Raw genomic sequence first — 18502 nt, 5'->3', positions numbered from 1 at the left:
TAAAAACCTCCAAGGAAGGAGAGTCCACAACCTCCCAAAGGAGACCCTTCCGCTGCTGAACAGCTCTTACTCAGAAAGCTCTTCCTGATGTTTAGTGGGAATCTCCTTTCTTGTAACTTGAAGCCATGGGTTCGAGTCCTACCCTCCAGGGCAGGAGGAAAACTAGCTTGTTCCATGTGACAGCCTTTTAGATATTTGAAGATGGCTCTCATATCTCTTCTGAAGTCTAAACACACCCAGCTCCTCATAAGGCTTGGTTTCCCGACCCTTTTATTCTTTCTGCTTTGCAGGGGTTGGAGTAGATGACCTTTGGGGGTCCCTTCCAACTCTGCAATTTTATGGTTCCTGCATTGCTGGGGGTTGGACTTGATGACCCTTGGGGGGCCCTCCTAACAATTCCACGAGTGATCCCCCCCCCTTCTAAGAGGGGGGAGCTCCTGCCTAGAACTGCAGATGAATTCCGGACCTGGGCTGTTGCCCCTCTCTTTCCAGACTAGTCCCACGCCTTTCTTTCCGGCGGCCCCTCGTGGCGCGACCCGCTTGCCAAGCGACCCCGAGGGGGCGCCCGGCTGGGGTGTCGGGTGCCGCTGGGCTGGGCGGGGCGCGATTGCAGGCTCGGGGCGGCGTGTGTCATTAGAGCCGGGGCGGAGCCCGGCTCCCCGGCTGCCTGGTGCAATCCGCGCCGCCTGCCGCATCAGCCGGACCGAGGCGGAGCCGCGGCTGCGGGAGTTACATCATCCTCGACGGCGCGGCCAGGAGCCGCAGCGGCCGCGCAGACAAAGGCAGGCGCTCGCCACTCGGGGACGGCGCATTTCGCTCGCTGCGCGGCTCCCTCGCCGCCGCTTGCACCATGGAGCGTCGCTGTTGCTGTTGCCGTCGCCCTTAGTCGGGGAGGGAAGCAGGATACCACCCTAGCCGCCACCCCGAGGTGGGGGTCCTCTGGATTGGTTGCTGCTCCCCTCCCCTTGGAATCCGCCTACCCTGCAGGATCGTCGGTCAAGGAAGTGGGAAAAGCACTCCGGAGTTAGGGGGCGACAAGGCAAGAGAAGGACCCCCCCCTCCAAAAAAAGATAGGGAACGCCGTCGAGGCCGCCGCCGCCGCCAAAGGTACAGAAGGCTTTTGGGCGCTAAGAAAGACGAAGCAGATCGCGGTGGGGTGAGGAGGGGGCTCAGGTGGGCACCGGTTGTTGGCCCCACCTGAATCTCGGGTGGAGGGAGGTCGATCGAGACTCGCTTAGCCCCCGGACCTGATTTCAGCCCCTGAAAGGGGCAAGGAAGGACCCACAGGTTGGGCACTGGGTGGGTGTGTGGGTGTCTCTCCGGCGAGCCACTACCGTCTTTGCTGCAACAGGCTAAAGGGGCTCCACTCTGGCCATGCTCCGAGGCAGCCTTGGCATCCAAAGCGCCTTTCCTTCAGCGCCAAGGGGTCCCAAACTGTGCCCCACCAGGGGCACCCAGGCATTTGGGAATAGGAAGGAAGCGTTCTAGGCAAAAGGACTGCGCGGACCCAGCAGATGCGGCATCCGGGCCTAATCCAGGGGCAGAGTACCTGCTTTGCTTGCTGAAGGTCCCAGGTTCAGTGCCAGGCACCTCCAGATAGGTCTCTCGACCTGAAACCCAGGAGAGCTGCTGCCAGCCAGTGTGGGTGGTGCTGAGCGAGTCAGGGGTTCTTTAGCGTGGTGGGGGGGGGGGTTGGACTAGATGGCCCCTGGGGATCCCTTGCAGCTATACAATTCTGATTGTGTGGCTGGCTGGGTATAAGGCAGCTTTGCATATTTGTTCTCGGTGTGGAAAAAGAGCCGTTTAATTAACAGACATAGGATTCCAGCAACTGCAGAAAGTGGCGGCCTTGAATTTGGGTGCCTGACATGTGGCCCCTGGGCTCAGCTAAGTCTTTTCCTGGAGAACAGCCTCTTGGATCCCGCAGTTGAGGAGCAGAAGCTTTCCTGCGGCTGATTAAATATAGACATATCCGTCAGTATCACATCACGGAGTGACTCGCAATGAATCTTCAGACTTCCTCCACGGCAAACAGTTGCGGTTGCCTCGGGTGAGGCGAGGCAATTCAGAAAATGTTTGATGCAACAGGCGAGAAAGAGCCTTTAAAAAAAAAAAAAAGCCGTGCAAATTAGGTCCACGAAAACGATTAGCCAATAAAACCTTTCTTACTAACATACCTGCCTTAGTCATAACCAGCTGTTGCGCAACGAAATGGCATTAGCTTTCCCCTCTCTGGTCGCCTGGGGTGATCCTAAACTAGTCACAGGTGACCAAGTGAGTGGCAGCCCCTTTTAAAAGAGGGTGCCGGTGCTCAGAGGACTGTCCCACACCACTTTTTCCAAAGGCTTCCATGTGGAGTCTGCTGGTTCGGGTCAGACGAATACTTTTTATCTGAGCATGTGCAGAGTTTATTTTATTCTTTGAATGAAATTGGAGCGAGGTGGGGTGCCTTAGTTGTGAGTGGGGAAAACAGCTGAGGAATGGCAATGCCCCCCCTCCCCAAAATATTTTTACCATGACAGATACTGTGATGGAGTCCATAGGATACAACTGCATGTCAGTCTGGATCAATAATTCAGGAACAGCACGGTCACTAGCAATGAAGGACAGAAGTAAAAGATGGTGTAGCGATAATCAGTTTAGCTGCAAAAGCCAAAGGACACGTTGTATGTGAATATGTGTATGATTGCTGGCTTGGGCTGATGGGATTTGTAGTGCAAAACATCTGGAGGGCACCAGGTTGGGGAAGGTGGTCTTAGAGCATCCTGCTGGCTGTTTTCTTGCTCCAAATTGCCCCCCAGCTGCACCAGGATTGCAGGTGTATTTGCCACTGCAAAGCCGCACCTGGGAGCTTAGTTTGGGGAGGGAAGCAGATCCAGCAGAAAGCAGCAGCTGGCAGGGAAGGGGTTAAGTACCCCTCCTCTGCTGCTTTGCCACTAAAAATGTGCCCTTTGCAGAAACTGCTGTTTTCCTAGGGAGGGGGGAAAGTGAGGGCTGGGTTTAAACAATGCTATTTTTCCATAAGGTGACGTTTGCCCCCTGGAGATTGAGTGCGAATTGGGAAGTCACTGAGCCATATCTCAGGAGCCATGGACTAGGAGGCCTTCAGAAAACCATTTTCTTATCAGCCTGGGCCCCCACTTGTAGCATGGAGGTGGCGATATTGGCCTAGCCTACGAGACTGTTGTAAAAATTACTGATATAGTGCATGCAACACACTTTGAGCACTTAGGAAAGGCTGAGTCCCTGGTTCCAGGCTTTTCCAGTGGGGCAATTCGGTGGATGTCTGGATTTCATAGAATTGTAGCGTTGGAAGGGACCCTACGGGTCATCTAGTCCAACCCCCAGCAATGCAGGAATCCTTCACCCAATGTGGGCCTTGAACCCATGATTAGAGTCTCATGCACGACTACCGACTGACTTGGTGATTTCAGCTACTGATTTGGAATGAAAGTTTTATTTCTTCTGTTATATGTTGTGTTTGTAATCTTAACTGTTAATTTTTATGCTGGTTACAGGTGGGTAGCCGTGTTGGTCTGCCGTAGTCGAAACAAAATAGAAAATTCTTTCCAGTAGCACCTAGAGACCAACTGAGTTTGTTCTTGGTATGAGCTTTCGTGTGCATGCACACGAAAGCTCATACCAAGAACAAACTCAGTTGGTCTCTAGGTGCTACTGGAAAGAAATTTTATGCTGTTAACTGCCCTGCTAATTTTTAAAGAGGGGTGGCATTTTATTATCATTATTTTTTGCAAGTGAGTAAATGTAAGCAATATGATATAACTAATGGTCAGGGGTCCCTTTACCTTTACCTTTAAATATAAGCAAACCTTTATAGTGTACTTTTAAGGGTGTTTGTGTGTGTATACTAAAGTCCAGTTCTGGATCTGTGCTGAGTGTGAAACAGAAACTAAGAGAGCGGCCGAGCGGGGCTTTGAGCATAGACAGAGTGATTCTTTCCTTGCTTTGTCCTGGAGAGCTCAGAGCCTTTTCTCAGGAATGCAGGTTGGGGAATGCAGAGATCATGTTGCCGAGAGGAATGCTGTGACCTCAAGGCAACCTTGTTCCCGGGTCGGCAGAGGGTGGGTGGGGGGGCTGGAGGCTGGGGAACTTGCGCCCTGTTTGCATCATCCATTTCTTTTCCTTGCTGATGAGAGCAAGTGAAAGAGAGATAGCTGCAGGCTCCTCCCTGCAGTCTCTCTGGAGACATTTGGAGCCTTGAGGCTGGCACTCGCTTCCGGTTGCATACAGCTCTGGAAACCTCTCTGCTCCCTGTTTTGGAAGGCAGTGCCTGCAGGCAGCTTGTAGTGACGGAAAAGGCAGCCTCCCTTCGCCTCCTGCATTCAGTTAAAGGTAAAGGCAAAGGGACCCTGCCCTGACCATTAGGTCCAGTCGCGGACGACTCTGGGGTTGCGGCGCTCATCTCGCTTTATTGGCCGAGGGAGACAGTGTGTATACAGCTTCTGGGTCATGTTTAGCCTGGAGCTTCTGGGTCATGTTTAGCCTGGAGAAGAGAAGGTTAAGGAGTGATATGATAGCCACGTTCAAATATATCAAAGGATGTCATATAGAGGAGGGTGAAAGGTTGTTTTCTGCTGCTCCAGAGAAGCGGACACGGGGCAATGGATTCAAACTACAAGAAAGAAGATTCCACCTAAACATTAGGAAGAACTTCCTGACAGTGAGAGCTGTTCGGCAGTGGAATTTGCTGCCAAGGAGTGTGGTGGAGTCTCCTTCTTTGGAGGTCTTGAAGCAGAGGCTTGACAGCCATCTGTCAGGAATGCTTTGATGGTGTTTCCTGCTTGGCAGGGGGTTGGACTGGATGGCCCTTGTGGTCTCTTCCAACTCTAGGATTCTATGATTCTATGTGGCCAGCATGACTAAGCCGCTTCTGGCGAACCAGAGCAGCGCACAGAAACACCGTTTACCTTCCCGCCAGAGTGGTACCTGTTTATCTACTTGCACGTTGACGTGCTTTCGAACTGCTAGGTGGGCAGGAGCAGGGACCGAGCAACGGGAGCTCACCCCGTCGTGGGGATTCGAACCACCGACCTTCCAATCAGCAAGCCCTAGGCTCTGTGGTTTAACCCACAGCTCCACCACATTCAATTATGTGTGTGCAAATGATGTCCTTTTGCAAATCCTTGCACATGTATCTCCCACAATGCCCGAGTGCCCGGAGGTGTATTGCACCTTGACTTAACCTGGGCAGAAGAGACGTCGTTTGCTTCTAACTCCCCTCTCAGGTTGATGGCCGCTCCTCTCGTTCGGCGAGCGAGATCAGGGGCCGCTCCTGGGAGAGGCAGGGCACCTTTTCCAGCTTCCCATGTCCTCCATTCTGCAGAGAGGCTTTGGGAGCCTATGTAGTTTGCAGGTCTCTGGAGAAGAGCCTGCAGGATCAGGCCACAGGGGGCCCACCTGCTCCAGCATTTTGTTCTTGCAGTGGCCAGCCAGCCCAGATGCCCATTTGGGGAACCTGCAAGCAAGACCACTCTTCCTTCCAGCAACTGGTATTCGATCCTCGAGGCAGCATATAGCCACCAAGAGCCCTCTCCTTCAAACACAGGATGGGTGACACTTGGCTTGAGAGCAGTACATACATGTGAAAAGGATCTAGGAGTCTTGGTAGACCACAAACTTGACATGAGTCAACAGTGTGATGCAGCAGCTAAAAAAGCCAATGCAATTCTGGGCTGCATCAATAGGAGTATAGCATCTAGATCAAGGGAAGTAATAGTACCACTGTATTCCGCTCTGGTCAGACCTCACCTGGAATACTGTGTCCAGTTCTGGGCACCACAGTTCAAGAAGGATATTGACAAGCTGGAACGTGTCCAGAAGAGGGCAACCAAAATGCTCAAAGGCCTGGAAACGATGCCTTATGAGGAACGGCTTAGGGAGCTGGGTATGTTTAGCCTGGAGAAGAGAAGGTTAAGGAGTGATATGATAGCCATGTTCAAATATACAAAAGGATGTCATATGGAGGAGGGTGAAAGGTTGTTTTCTGCTGCTCCAGAGAAGCAGACACGGGGCAATGGATTCAAACTACAAGAAAGAAGATTCCACCTAAACATTAGGAAGAACTTCCTGACAGTGAGAGCTGTTGGACAGTGGAATTTGCTGCCAAGGAGTGTGGTGGAGTCTCCTTCTTTGGAGGTCTTTAAGCGGAGGCTTGACAGCCATCTGTCAGGAATGCTTTGGTGGTGTTTCCTGCTTGGCAGGGGGTTGGACTGGATGGCCCTTTTGGTCTCTTCCAACTATATGATTCTATGATTCTATGAATATATCCAATCCTCTTTTAAAGGCACCCAGTTTGGTGGCCATCCCTGCATCCTGTGGGAGGGAGTTCCATAGTTTAACTATGCACTGCGTGAATATTTTACTTCTCCTGATTCTTCCAACATGAAGCCTAGTTGGATGTCTCCATCCTAGCCCCCAAACTGCTGGGCTGCCTTTCTCCTTCCACACCCAGCCTCCCTCTCCATCAGCCCCCTTCCATCACCTTGGGCGAGCAGGGGCCACGGGTCAGTGGCAGGACACCTGCTTCGTATGTAGAAGGTTCCAGGTTTCATCCCAGGCATCTCCAGGTAGGGCTGGGAGACACACCTGTCTGGAATCCCGGAAATGCATGGAGCTGAATCCTTGGAGGACGGGGGGTTGACTCTTCCAGCTTTCGAAATTTGCCAGGCACATTTCGCACCTGCCTACTGGCCACTTGTGACCAAGCGAAGATGCCTGGATGGCAGGATGGCGCCAGACGTCTCCACCCTCTGGAGATGCATGCCTGGAGATCCTTGGATCTTGCCTGTTCTCACACACTAGCAACGCATCCTGTAGAATCCCATCCATGGTATTTCATCTGCACAATCAGAATGAATTTCAGGTAGCAAAAAGTCGTATGGAAAAATGCGACTTTTGAGCTGTCTGGCCCCCAAATGGCAAATAAGCATTCCATTTTGGTGACTGTAACCATGGTTTAAGGAGTATTAGTAGTAGCGCCACTGAGCCTAGGGCTTGGTGATCAGAAGGTTGGCGGTTTGAATCTCTGCGACGGGGTGAGCTCCCGTTGCTCGGTCCCTGCTCCTGCCAACCTAGCAGTTCAAAAGCACAAAGTGCAAGTAGATAAATAGGTACCGCTCCGGTGGGAAGGTAAATGGTGTTTCTGTGCGCTGCTCTGGTTCACCAGAAGCAGCTTAGTCATGCTGGCCACATGACCCGGAAGCTGTACAACGGCTCCCTCGGCCAGTAAAGTGAGATGAGTGCCGCAACAACAGAGTCGTCCACAACTGGACCTAATGGTCAGGGGTCCCTTTACCTTTTTTAGTAGTAGTAGTAGTAATAATAAATATATTACTTATACCCTGACCATCTGGCCGGGCCTCCCCAGCTGCTCTGGGCAGCTCCTAACAGGATATTAAAAACACAAAAGCAAAGATTAAAAACCTCCCTAAACAGGGCTGCCTTCAGGTGTCTTTTAAAAGTAAGATAGTTGCTTATCGCCTTGACATCTGCTGGGAGGGCATTCCACGGGGCAGGCGCCACTACAGAGAAGGCCCTCTGCCTGGTTCCCTGTAACCTCGCTTCTCACAGGGAGGGAACCGCCAGAAGGCCCTCGGCGCTGGAACTCAGTGTCCAGGCAGAACGATGGGGTTGAAGAAGTGTGCATGCACATGAAAGCTCATACTCTAAGGTGCTACTGGAAGGAATTGTTTTATTTTGTTTCGATGGGGGTGGAGACGCTCCCTCAGGTATACTGGGCCGAGGTCGATTAGGGCTTTAAAGGTCAGCACCAACACTTTGAATTGTGCCTGGAAACGTACAGGGAGCCAATGTAGCTCTTTCAGGACCGGCAGCGGCATTCTTAGCCCCTTGGCTGCCTGGGGCGGGAAGCCAAGAGGCACCCCTGGGGGCGGGGCATCGCGGTGCGTGCGTGCGTCATGACGTACGCGACGCCCCGCCTCCGGGGTTGTCGGGCGGCGGCACCCCTTCGTGCCACGGCTGCTCCTGCCTGCGTGAGCAGCCGCTGCACGAAGGGGTGCTGGGCGGCGGATTCGGGAGTCTCTGTGGGCTGCAAAGACTCCCGAATCCACTGCCCGGGCTCCCTTGGCGGAGCGCAAGTCAGGGCAGGGAGAGGGACGGGCCAGCGAGGAGGGGTGTCCCTCCTCGCTGGCCCGCCCCTCTCCATGCCCCGGCTCCGCAAGCCAGCCAGCAGCGGAGCTCGGCAAAGAGGCAAGGGGCGGGCCAGCGAGGAGGGGGTGGCACCCCACCTCACTGGCCCGCCCCTTGCCTCCATGCCGAGCTCCGCCGCTGGAAGGGGGAGGGCTATTTTCAGCGCTGCCGGGGTGGAGCTGCAGGGGCGGCCAGCGAGGAGGGGTGTCACCCTCCCCTCGCTGGCCGCCCCTGTGGCTCCGCCCCGGCAGTGCCGAAAATAGCCTAAAAAGAAAAAAAAATTAAAAATTTTAAAAAGGGGGAAACAAGCCCAGGGGGCGGGGCCACCCCCCCCATGTGTCACCCCCAGCAGGGGCACTGCCCGGGGCCCTCCGCCCCCCTTGCTATGCCCCTGAGGACCGGTGTTATATGATCTTGGCAGCCGTTCCCAGTCACCAGTCTGGCTGCCAACACTCTGACCACCTTGCTGTGTGTCACCAGGCCTCTCCTCCTTGTTGCTGTTCACCGAGTGATTCAATACCCACCCATCCCTGAGGCAAACACCCTCATGCCTCATTGTACATGCAAAACATTGCTCGCACCATTGTTCTCCCAAGCTGCCAGCATCTGCCACGAGAGGCAGCAATGACAGCTCATAAACTCTGTCCTCTAATGACTCGTTGGCAGCAAACAGGGTTGGCATGGCTACCTTGGCAGGCTGGCGAATTTCCCTCTATGGCTTGTGTGTGGAATGCACCCAGCAGGGCTGTTCTTACCTTTGGATGCCCAGGCAACGTGACCCCCCCCACCCCAACATGGCACAAGTAGCCCCTGCAGAACTCATTGCCACTGGTTATTGTGATGGTCAGTTGCATGCCCAGGCACCGTGATTATCCTCCCCCCCCCCCATTGCACAAGTAGCACCTGCAGAACTACTTGCCACTGGTTATTGTGATGGTCAGTCTCACCGGGGGGGGGCTGTGTGGGTGGGTGTGCATGCCCCAGGGCCAGATTTATGTTTGACGAGGCCCTAAGCTCCTGAAAGTAATGGGGCTCTTTATATGTCCAGCTGTACTTTGTCAACAACAAATTGTTGCTGTTTTTTTGTGTTGAATATATGCTATATGGTAATTTATGGGTTTCTAAAGCCATTTGCGCATAACAAATAGGAGCCTACACAACACAAAACACTGTTGCTGTACGTAGGTTTTATTTTGTTTTTTAGCTCATGTTTTGGAAATGTACATGCAGTTGGGTTTTTTTCCTTTAATTTTTTGGGGGGCCCCAAGAGAGTGGTGCCCTCATCTTTAGCTTGTTTAGCTGATTTGTAAATGTGGCACTGGCACCCCCCACAGTGCTGCTCAGTTATGACTTCTACAACCAAGTGAAAATTGGTGTTTGTAGCATCCCGAGAGTCAGTCTGCTCTTATTGGGAAGGTACTGTAAGGTGAGAATGGTAGGGACAAGAATAAGTATCCGTAAATAAGTTAACAGAGGGGAAAAGTGGGTTACTAAAAAGATAAAATTATAAAATTATCGATAGGAAAGATGAACATCAATTTAAGATTTTCCAAAAATTAAAGTAGCAATAGACAAAAAACAGATTAAAAAAAACTCGCACCAGCTTTCTAAATATCTGGGTGGGCTTGCCTAAACAAAAATGTTTTAAGCGGGTGCCGAAAAGATTAAAGGTAAAGGGACCCCTGACCGTTAGGTCCAGTCTTGGACGACTTTGGGGTTGCGGCGCTCATCTCGCTTTACTGGCCGAGGGAGCCGGCGTACAGCTTCTGGGTCATGTGGCCAGCATGACTAAGCCGCTTCTGGCGAACCAGGGCAGCGCACAGAAACGCCGTTTACCTTCCCACCGGAGTGGTACCTATTTATCTACTTGCACTTTGATGTGCTTTTGAACTGCTAGGGGGACAAGAGCTGGGACCGAGCAACGGGAGCTCACCCCGTCGCGGGGATTCGAACCGCCGATATCAATAGGCAGGGAGTTCCAAAGTTCTGGTGCTGCCACAATAAATGATCAAGTGCAGAATGGGTATTACGCATTAAGGGGTCTTAGCTCCCTTGGTCATCTGGTTGTGCCCCCTTGACCCTTTTGATTTAACCCCTTGCTCTCCTAATTTCCCCCCTCCAGATGAGTCTGCTTGCGCAGGAGTGCCCTCTGGTGGTTGCATCGCAGAAGAAGAAGCAGCGGCTGGACTTTGACGATGCACCTGAGACCAGCATCCCAGGACCCAAGCGCCCGCGTCTCAGCCTGCTGCCAAGCCCAAGCCCTTGCCTCCAACCCCTTGCCTCTAGCCCCCCTCCTGCCACAGACCAGGAGTCGAGGATATCCCAGATTGGCCCATATATCCTTCTAGAGGCCACCGAAGGCAGCCGCTGCTACAGGGCTGTGGACAGACACACGGAGGCAGAATATACCTGCAAGGTAGGAAACCTGCTGGAGAAAATGATGTTTTTTCCTGACCTGTTTCCCGTTATTATTATTATTATTATTATTATTATTACTCACCTCGCACAGTCGCCTCAAGGCAATGTGCAATAAAATCAGCAAGTGCATTTAAAACGAAACGAAGAACAATGTGCAATGGAAACTCGTGGAAAAACACTTATCCATCCCGCTGGGAGAACTATTGGAACAGAAATGTCTGCGGTTGTTTCCAGAAAGTGGAAATAGGGACCTGTTGTATCTACCGTATACAGGGGCAGCCACAGTAAAAAGCCCTGCTCCGATTTAATGTGGAAGGAGCTTCTGAGATCTTTGTATCTTGCAGGATGAAGTCTTCTGCAGGCTGTAGTGATCCTGCTGGGCATATAAGGGATAAGGTCACAGGTAGGCAAACTAAGGCTCGGGGGCTGGATCCGGCCCAATCATCTTCTCAATCCGGCCCGCGGACGGTCCGGGAATCAGCATGTTTTTACATGAGTAGAATGTGTCCTTTTATTTAAAATGCATCTCCTTGGGACACAAGCCTGGGCAGTGTGTCTGAAGGTCCTGGGCTGCCCAGACAATAAGACCCCCCTCTCGGCCTGACTGATGTGGTCCAAAGGGAAGCAGAGCAAGACGTTTGGCCCCAGCTTGGCTGCAGGAGATGCCAGAAGGAGGCAGACAAAGCGCCATCCAACCGTCTTAGGGACTCCAGATTTGTGTAGGGTTTACTGCTTAGCCTTGTCTCTCGCAGACACTGCATTTTAAAATGCTTTTTTGAAACTCAGAATTGTCCCTCTTTGCCTCAAGGCTGGTAACTTTGGACTTGAAGGTTTTTGTAGCCCACGGTGCAATTCTAAAATAACCGAGTCACACCATCCGTCCATCTAGCTCAGTATTGCCCGCTCTGGCTGGCAGCAGCTTAATGGGGTTTCAGGCAGGGGTCTTTCTGAACCTGGAGATTGAACCTGGGACGTTCTACATGCAGGACAGATGCTCTGTCACTGAGCTTTGGTCCTTCCTTTGTGGAGTAAGCAACAAGCTGGTATCTTCCATCCTGCCATTTTCAAAATTGCCTCTTTGAACGAGGCTATGTGTGTTGGGGAGGGGGGTATTTTGTTAACCCTTTGTTGAACAAGGAAGAGTCCTATGGCACTTTAAAGGCAAACAACTTTATAATGGTGCATAATAGTCACTTGTGGTCTAGAGTCTATGAATGATTATGCCAGCCTTGCCCAGCCGGTGCCCTCTATACAGGTGAAACTCAAAAAATTAGAATATCGTGGAAAAGTCCATTTATGTAAGCAATTGTTTTCATTAGCTACTGGAGTTTAATATATGAGATAGACTCCTGACATGCAAAGCGAGATATGTCAAGCCTTTGTTTTTATAATTGTGATGATTATGGCGTGAAGCTGATGAAAACCCCAAAATTGAGATTGTTGATTTGGGGTTCTCATCAGCTGTACGCCATAATCATCACAATTATAACCAATAAAGGCTTGACATATCTCGCTTTGCATGTCATGAGTCTATCTCATATATTTTGTTGTTGTTCAGTCGTTCAGTCGTGTCCGACTCTTCGTGACCCCATGGACCAGAGCACGCCAGGCACGCCTATCCTCCACTGTCTCCCGCAGTTTGGCCAAACTCATGCCAGTCGCTTCGAGACCACTGTCCAACCATCTCATCCTCTGTCGTCCCCTTCTCCTTGTGCCCTCCATCTTTCCCAACATCAGGGTCTTTGCCAGGGAGTCTTCTCTTTTCATGAGGTGGCCAAAGTACTGGAGCCTCAACTTCAGGATCTGTCCTTCTAGTGAGCACTCAGGGCCGATTTCCTTGAGAATGGATAGGTTTGATCTTCTTGCAGTCCATGGGACTCTCAAGAGTCTCCTCCAGCACCATAATTCAAAAGCATCAGTTCTTCGGCGATCAGCCTTCTTGATGGTCCAGCTCTCACTTCTGTACATTACTACTGGGAAAAACCATAGCTTTAACTATACGGACCTTTGTCGGCAAGGTGATCTCATATATTAGTTTCACCTTTTATGTTGAAATTACTGAAAGAAATGAACCTTTCCAAGATATTCTAATTTTTCGAGTTTCACCTGTATGTTTTGGATGCACACTGACTGCGGCTAATAGGAGCTGCAGTCCAAAACATCTGGCGGGCACTGGCTTGGCGAAGCTGCCTTAGTCCGTGATAAATTTGTGTGTCTTGTGCCACAATATTATTTTTCCCTAAAGATGCTGTTTTTTGGCAGAGCTGCTAGCGGCTGAGCATCGCTGACACCTGCTGGCTGAACATGGAATGTCACGCCCGCTTTGAGCCGGCCATTGTTTCTGAAATACTCTCTTTCCTCCAACTTCCAACCCACAAAGTTTACTTTTTTACTGTGAAAAGAGAGTTGAGTATTATGTGTTTATGGAGGGGAGGGGGTGTTCTGTTTGGAAGGAGGGAAGCCCAGCTCCCCAACCCCTCCTCTGCCTTAAGCTCACCAAAGACTTTAATTTTTCAACACCAATTTTGTTTTGTGTGGCACTCCTGCTTTTCTCTCTGGGCACTTTTTTGGGGGAATTAGTGAACCATGGACAAAAATGGCCGCAACTCTATTGGTGCAGAATGAAAGGGGAGTTGAATAAAGAAAGAAAGGAGACACACACACATCCTTTTCTCTAAAGAGTTTCTATTAAACGGAGAATTGTTATTTTTCTCCAGTTAGGGACCAGCAAGATATACAGAGGAAAAAAATGCAAGGTTTTCTGTCACTGGACAATAAAATAGCTGTTTCTTATTTAATAAAGGCGGTGATTACAAAGTAATACCAATCGGCAGGGCAATGCCATCCATGTCTAATTGAAAGTAAAGCCATAATTCACACTTTCATGTATGCAATATATAAGAGTAGAAGCAACAAAAAGTATCCATTTAAAAACATCAAAAAGCCAAGAAGTACTGATGGGTTAAAAAGCGAAAATTAACATTGGAAAGGAGTGTCTAAACAATAATGACCTCTGAAAGAAGGGAACGGATTTTATGCATCAGCATTTTTTGGGTGGAGAGAAAAACAGAAAAACACACTTAACAAAGCTATCCATGTCTACTCTGAAGTAAGTCCCATTGTGTTCAAGGGGCCCTACCCCTAGGTAGAAGTGAACGATTGCTTTACTTCCAAGCAGACATGGATAGGATTGCGCTGTTAAGAGTGCCCATGGATTTGTCTTTCAAAACCACCACTGCATAGCTGTCAACTTTTCCCTTTTCTTGCGAGGAATCCTATTCGGAATAATGGAATTTCCCTTTAAAAAAGGGGAAAGTTGACAGCTATGCCACTGCCTACCGTGGCAGCGAGTTCCACAGGTTAACTGCACGCTTCTTTTGCGCTTGTTCTGCACATTTGCTTACTTGTAACAATTTGCTCCTTGTTTTTAGGTCTACCCAGCCAAGAGCTACCCGGAGGTGCTGGCCCCTTACGCCGCCCTTCCAGCTCATCCCAGCATCGCCCGTGTGGCGGATGTGATTGCCGGGGACCAGAACATTTACGTCTTCTTCCAGCCCGGGAGGGACGACATGCACAACTATGTGCGGCGGTGCAAGCGCCTTCCCGAGCCCGAGGCTGCTGTCCTCTTCCGTCAGATGGCCGAAGCGGTTGCCCACTGCCACCAGCACGGGGTGGTCCTCCGGGACCTCAAGCTGCGAAAATTCGTGTTTGCTGACCGAGAAAGGTGAGGGGATGAGAAGGGGCGCCTGTTGACACTTCCCTGCCTGCTTGCTCAGCTCCCCGGGACATTCTGTGTGGCACGAGCGCATCAGAGGTGCATTTAACTTGCGCGATTTCAACCATACGCAGTTGAAGGCAGGCTGGTGGAAACTGCCGCGAGCGAGCCAGCAGTAAATCACACCGAGAAAGCTGTTTCTTGTTTAATTAAGGCGGTGATTACAAAGTAAAACCAATTGCAGGGCAATCCCATCCATGTCTAGTTGAAAAGTAAAGCCATAATGCACAACTACCTGGGAGCTGTGCCCCTTGAAGACAATGGAACTTCTGAATAGACATGGCTAGGATTGTGTTGTTCAGAATATTCCTTTGTGGCCCACCCTCCAATTGCTAATACACAGAATCAGGATATTTCTGGAGTTAACGCTTTATTAGCAAAACAGGATCTGCACAGGAGTGTCAGGCCTAATGAGCGCAGCAACTCAGGTCTTGCTCCCGTGTATCGGTTGCCGAGACTAAAGGCCCCCACCTCCCCAAAGATTATGTCTCCTCCTCTCCAGGGTGTTTTCCAAGCAATCAGAGACTGTGCCTGTATATCCTTCCGCTCCTTTGCTCCTCTCACTTTATGCCTCTCCTGGTTCTGGGAGACCAGGCAGGAAGAGAGCTTGTTGCAGCGGGAAGGGGAGAAACCAGCCAGACTCCTCTCTGCTTCTTGTCTTCCCCATCCCCACCCTCCTGCTTCCACTTCTGCCTATGATTCTGGACTGCTCTCTGCCACAGACTCTCCCCGCTCACTAAGCCCTGTTGCCTCTTCCCTGTCTTCTCCCTCTGACCACTCATCGTCGTCTCACCACCCCTCCCGGGCTCTGAGCCTTCCTCCCTTGGGGGTTCTCCAGGTAGCTCCTCCCACCATTCCTTTGCATCCACCCTGTCCAGGACAGCAAGTTAACTTCAAGCTAGGCAGAGAGCTTAAAAGCTCTTTTTGCAACAGGTCTGCTTAGGGTTACCTAGTGCATAAAGAGCTTTTAAGCTCTCTGTAGGCTCTGAGAGTGCTCAGAATGCCCTTCCTTCCTTCCTTCCTTCCTTCCTTCCTTCCTTTCTCCAACCCAATAGCTGCAGGGTGGTTCCAAGGATTTGGGTACAATAAATTATCATGTACACGTAGGACCCTTTGAACTGAACTCCTGCATAAGTAAGATGCAATCGTACAGTTCAGTACTCAGGTTTACGGCTATTGCACATTGACTGATCCAAATTAAGTGTCCAGAGTTGTTGGTTTTTTTTAATGTTTGTGCCATACCTGCCTATATTCCTCCTAAAATGTTTTTGGAGTCTTGTGGTTCTTCCCCAACAGAATCATTCAAATAGATCGGGGGGTGCGGAGGAGAACCCAAATTCTGTAAAACCAAGAAAAGGGGGAATCCATCAGTTACGCAACCAAACTGTGAATCTGCTCCCAGAAGCTTGACTGATCCATCCCTATTGCAGAATTCAGCTTTCCCAGTTGCAAAATTAGGGGTGCTTTCCCCATTGTATTCCATTTCATTCTGCCTTTTGAGTGATCTCTGGCTAACTCTCGCCTTGGATTTCTGCCCAGATCCAAACTGCTGCTGGAGAATCTGGAGGACTCGTGTTTGCTGAATGGTCCCGACGACTCCTTGGTGGACAAACACGGCTGCCCGGCCTACGTGGGTCCCGAGATCCTCAGCTCCAAGACGTCCTACTCTGGCAAGGCTGCTGACGTCTGGAGCCTGGGTGTGGTGCTCTATACCCTCCTCGTGGGGTGCTACCCCTTCCAAGACACCAAGCCCCTGTCTCTCTTCGGCAAGATCCGCCGCGGGCGCTTTGCCGTCCCCGAGGACCTCTCGCCCAAAGCCCGCTGCCTCATCCGCTGCCTCCTGCGGAAGGACCCATCTGAGAGGCTCACAGCCAGCGGGATCCTGTTGCACCCATGGCTGGCTCCTGGCAGCACCCCCGAGGGCTCGTGGAGCGGGCCCTCCAGAGATCAGGGGCTGGAGCAGGTGGTCCCGGACGTGGGGGGCTTGAGGGAGGTCAAGGCCAAAGAGGAAGAGGAGGGGGGACTGTACAGCTGAGCTGCCGAGGAGAACGAGATGGACAAAGGAGCAACAGGGTGGCTCTTGTCTTGGCCTGGCTAGCCATGAACCATGGAAGGGAGACCCCCCCTTTCACCCTTCAGTTCCCTCGCCAGGGTCGTGCCCCAGAAAGAAGTGTCTTCAAGCTAAGGCAACAGTCACATTTGCCAGCAAACTGGGAGGACGGGTGCTTTGACATCCAGGTCAGGGACGATGGCCTCCCTCGCGTCACGGCGCACGCTTCGTGGCGCGCTCGTTCGCACGTGCCAAAGGACCGTTCTGGAACTCTTTATCGCCACCAGCAAAACTCTCCTGCGTTGAGAAAATGGGTGCTTCTTAGCAGCCCTGCGGGACTCTGAAACTAAGGACTGCAGCTCCGAGCCGCTTCTCCTCGCAGAACGAGGCGGGGGTTGTTGGCAAAAGAGGGTCCAGGTTGCAAAAGGATGGATCGGTTGCAAGATCAAGGACTGTGAATTTGTGACCGGCAGCCTCGGTCAAAGCGCTGGGCTGGTTTTTGGTTTGAAACAGAAAGCGGCTATAAAGACTCTCTCTTGCTGCAGTCCGGCTGCCATTTTGGGGAGAAGTCGTTCCCCGTTCCGCAGTGCCGAACGAAAGTCCGCTTTGCCTGCGGGGCCCAGACACCTTGTGAGGGAGGAGGGCAGGGTGGCAGCCTTGGGGGGGGGAAGGGGCTGGGTTCAGCAGCTGTGTGCGGTCTCCTCCCCCCTTTTTTGACAACTCCTAAAAAACCTGTGGCCTTAAACAATACCCCTCCAACAGTTTTCACCACAGTGCCTCCAATTCCTGCCCTTAAAATGAGGTTCCCGGCGGGCCTTGCCTTTTTCTCTACTTGAATTTACCTCAGTACTTGACAGTTTTTTGGGGGGGTGCCTGGGCTGGGCTGCCAACCCCCAGCCTGAGACCTTCCCCATGGTGCCTTTCCTTCTTGCCTCCCCACGGCTCCAGGGCTGAAGGAGAAACTCGGCCATCCTTGGGGGCTGGATCTTAAAAGCCTTGTAAAATCAAATACGTGCCTCCGTCTCGCTTTGGTTCTGGGGTGATACCCCTTCTGGGGTGCCCTGAATATTGCACCACATCTCTCTAACGTCCATTTTTTGAAATCGCAGCCTCTTTCCCATCCCGGTATTCCACGAAACGGTCCATCGTTTCAACCACAGAGCGGAGGAGGGGTTGCCAACGCTCAAAGTGCAGTCCCTCCCCAGGGGTCTACAGGCTTCGCTTGCCAACATTTGTGGGGGCTGGGACCCCAGCACACCCCAATTGCCTTTGGCCTGCATAGATTGCTCTCTATTTTTTCTTTGGGGGGTTCGTGAGGCAACAATGTAAGAAGGAGTGTTTCTGACACAAACAGGCAAAATGTACAGGTATATATCTCTCAGGTTCAACAAATCCTCGAGACACGCCGACCCAACCCGTGGACGACTTTCTTTTAACAGTCACGGCTTTGCCCAAAGAACCCTGGGAACTGCGGTTTCTCTTTGCAGAGCTGCAGTTCCCAGGGTTATTTAGGGGTAGTCATGCCAGAGTGGGACAAGAGTATGATTTGGAGGCTGAGAAAGCTGGTGGGGGGATTCATAGAGGGCAAACCGCTCCCCTTGCCACTTGCGGACACACATGTCCCCATTGAGAAGCCACTGCTGCCAACCTCCTACCCTGCTCCAGAGCAGGATTTGGTGCGATGTGGGGTAAGGTTAAAGGCAAAGGGACCCCTGACCGTTAGGTCCAGTTGTGGACGACTCTGGGGTTGCGGTGCTCATCTCGCTTTACTGGCCGAGGGAGCCGGCGTACAGCTTCCGGGTCATGTGGCCAGCATGACTAAGCCGCTTCTGGCGAACTAGAGCAGCGCACGGAAACGCTGTTTACCTTCCCACCAGAGTGGTACCTATTTGTCTACTTGCACTTTGATGTGCTTTCGAACAGCTAGGTGGGCAGGAGCTGGGACCGAGCAACGGGAGTTCGCCCCATCGCGGGGATTCAAACCTCCGACAAGTGCAGCTTCCAAACAGCAACCCCGCAACCTTGGAGCTAGGGAGGGCGGCAGGGATCACTGCACACGGGCAGGAGACTTTCTCCGCCCTTCTCTTGAG

At 51.7% G+C, this 18502-nt stretch overlaps 1 protein-coding gene across 1 annotated transcript; it reads left to right on the top strand.

Annotated features, from left to right (window-relative positions):
- Positions 1-1076: 1076 nt before the first annotated feature.
- TRIB3 (tribbles pseudokinase 3) lies at positions 1077-16775 on the top strand. The gene is made up of 4 exons (XM_033153840.1): positions 1077-1107; positions 10292-10585; positions 14019-14311; positions 15902-16775. Exons 2-4 carry the CDS (start codon positions 10292-10294, stop codon positions 16395-16397), a joined length of 1083 nt encoding a protein of 360 aa, XP_033009731.1. The 5' UTR covers positions 1077-1107; the 3' UTR covers positions 16398-16775.
- Positions 16776-18502: the final 1727 nt, after the last annotated feature.

This window comes from Lacerta agilis, chromosome 6 (genome assembly GCF_009819535.1).
Source record: "Lacerta agilis isolate rLacAgi1 chromosome 6, rLacAgi1.pri, whole genome shotgun sequence".
Classification (NCBI taxonomy): Eukaryota; Metazoa; Chordata; class Lepidosauria; order Squamata; family Lacertidae; genus Lacerta; species Lacerta agilis.
The sequence above is the reverse complement of the archived record's forward strand: the minus strand, read 5'-3'. Positions and strand labels throughout refer to the sequence as shown.

What these genes read in the sequence shown, in the direction of transcription:
- TRIB3 (XM_033153840.1), top strand. Translation starts at nt 10,292, where the DNA reads ATGAGTCTGCTTGCGCAGGAGTGCCCTCTGGTGGTTGCATCGCAGAAG. An exon ending in AGGCAGAATATACCTGCAAG is followed by an intron (nt 10,586 to 14,018) that starts GTAGGAAACCTG and finishes CCTTGTTTTTAG; the next exon opens with GTCTACCCAGCCAAGAGCTA. An exon ending in GTGTTTGCTGACCGAGAAAG is followed by an intron (nt 14,312 to 15,901) that starts GTGAGGGGATGA and finishes ATTTCTGCCCAG; the next exon opens with ATCCAAACTGCTGCTGGAGA.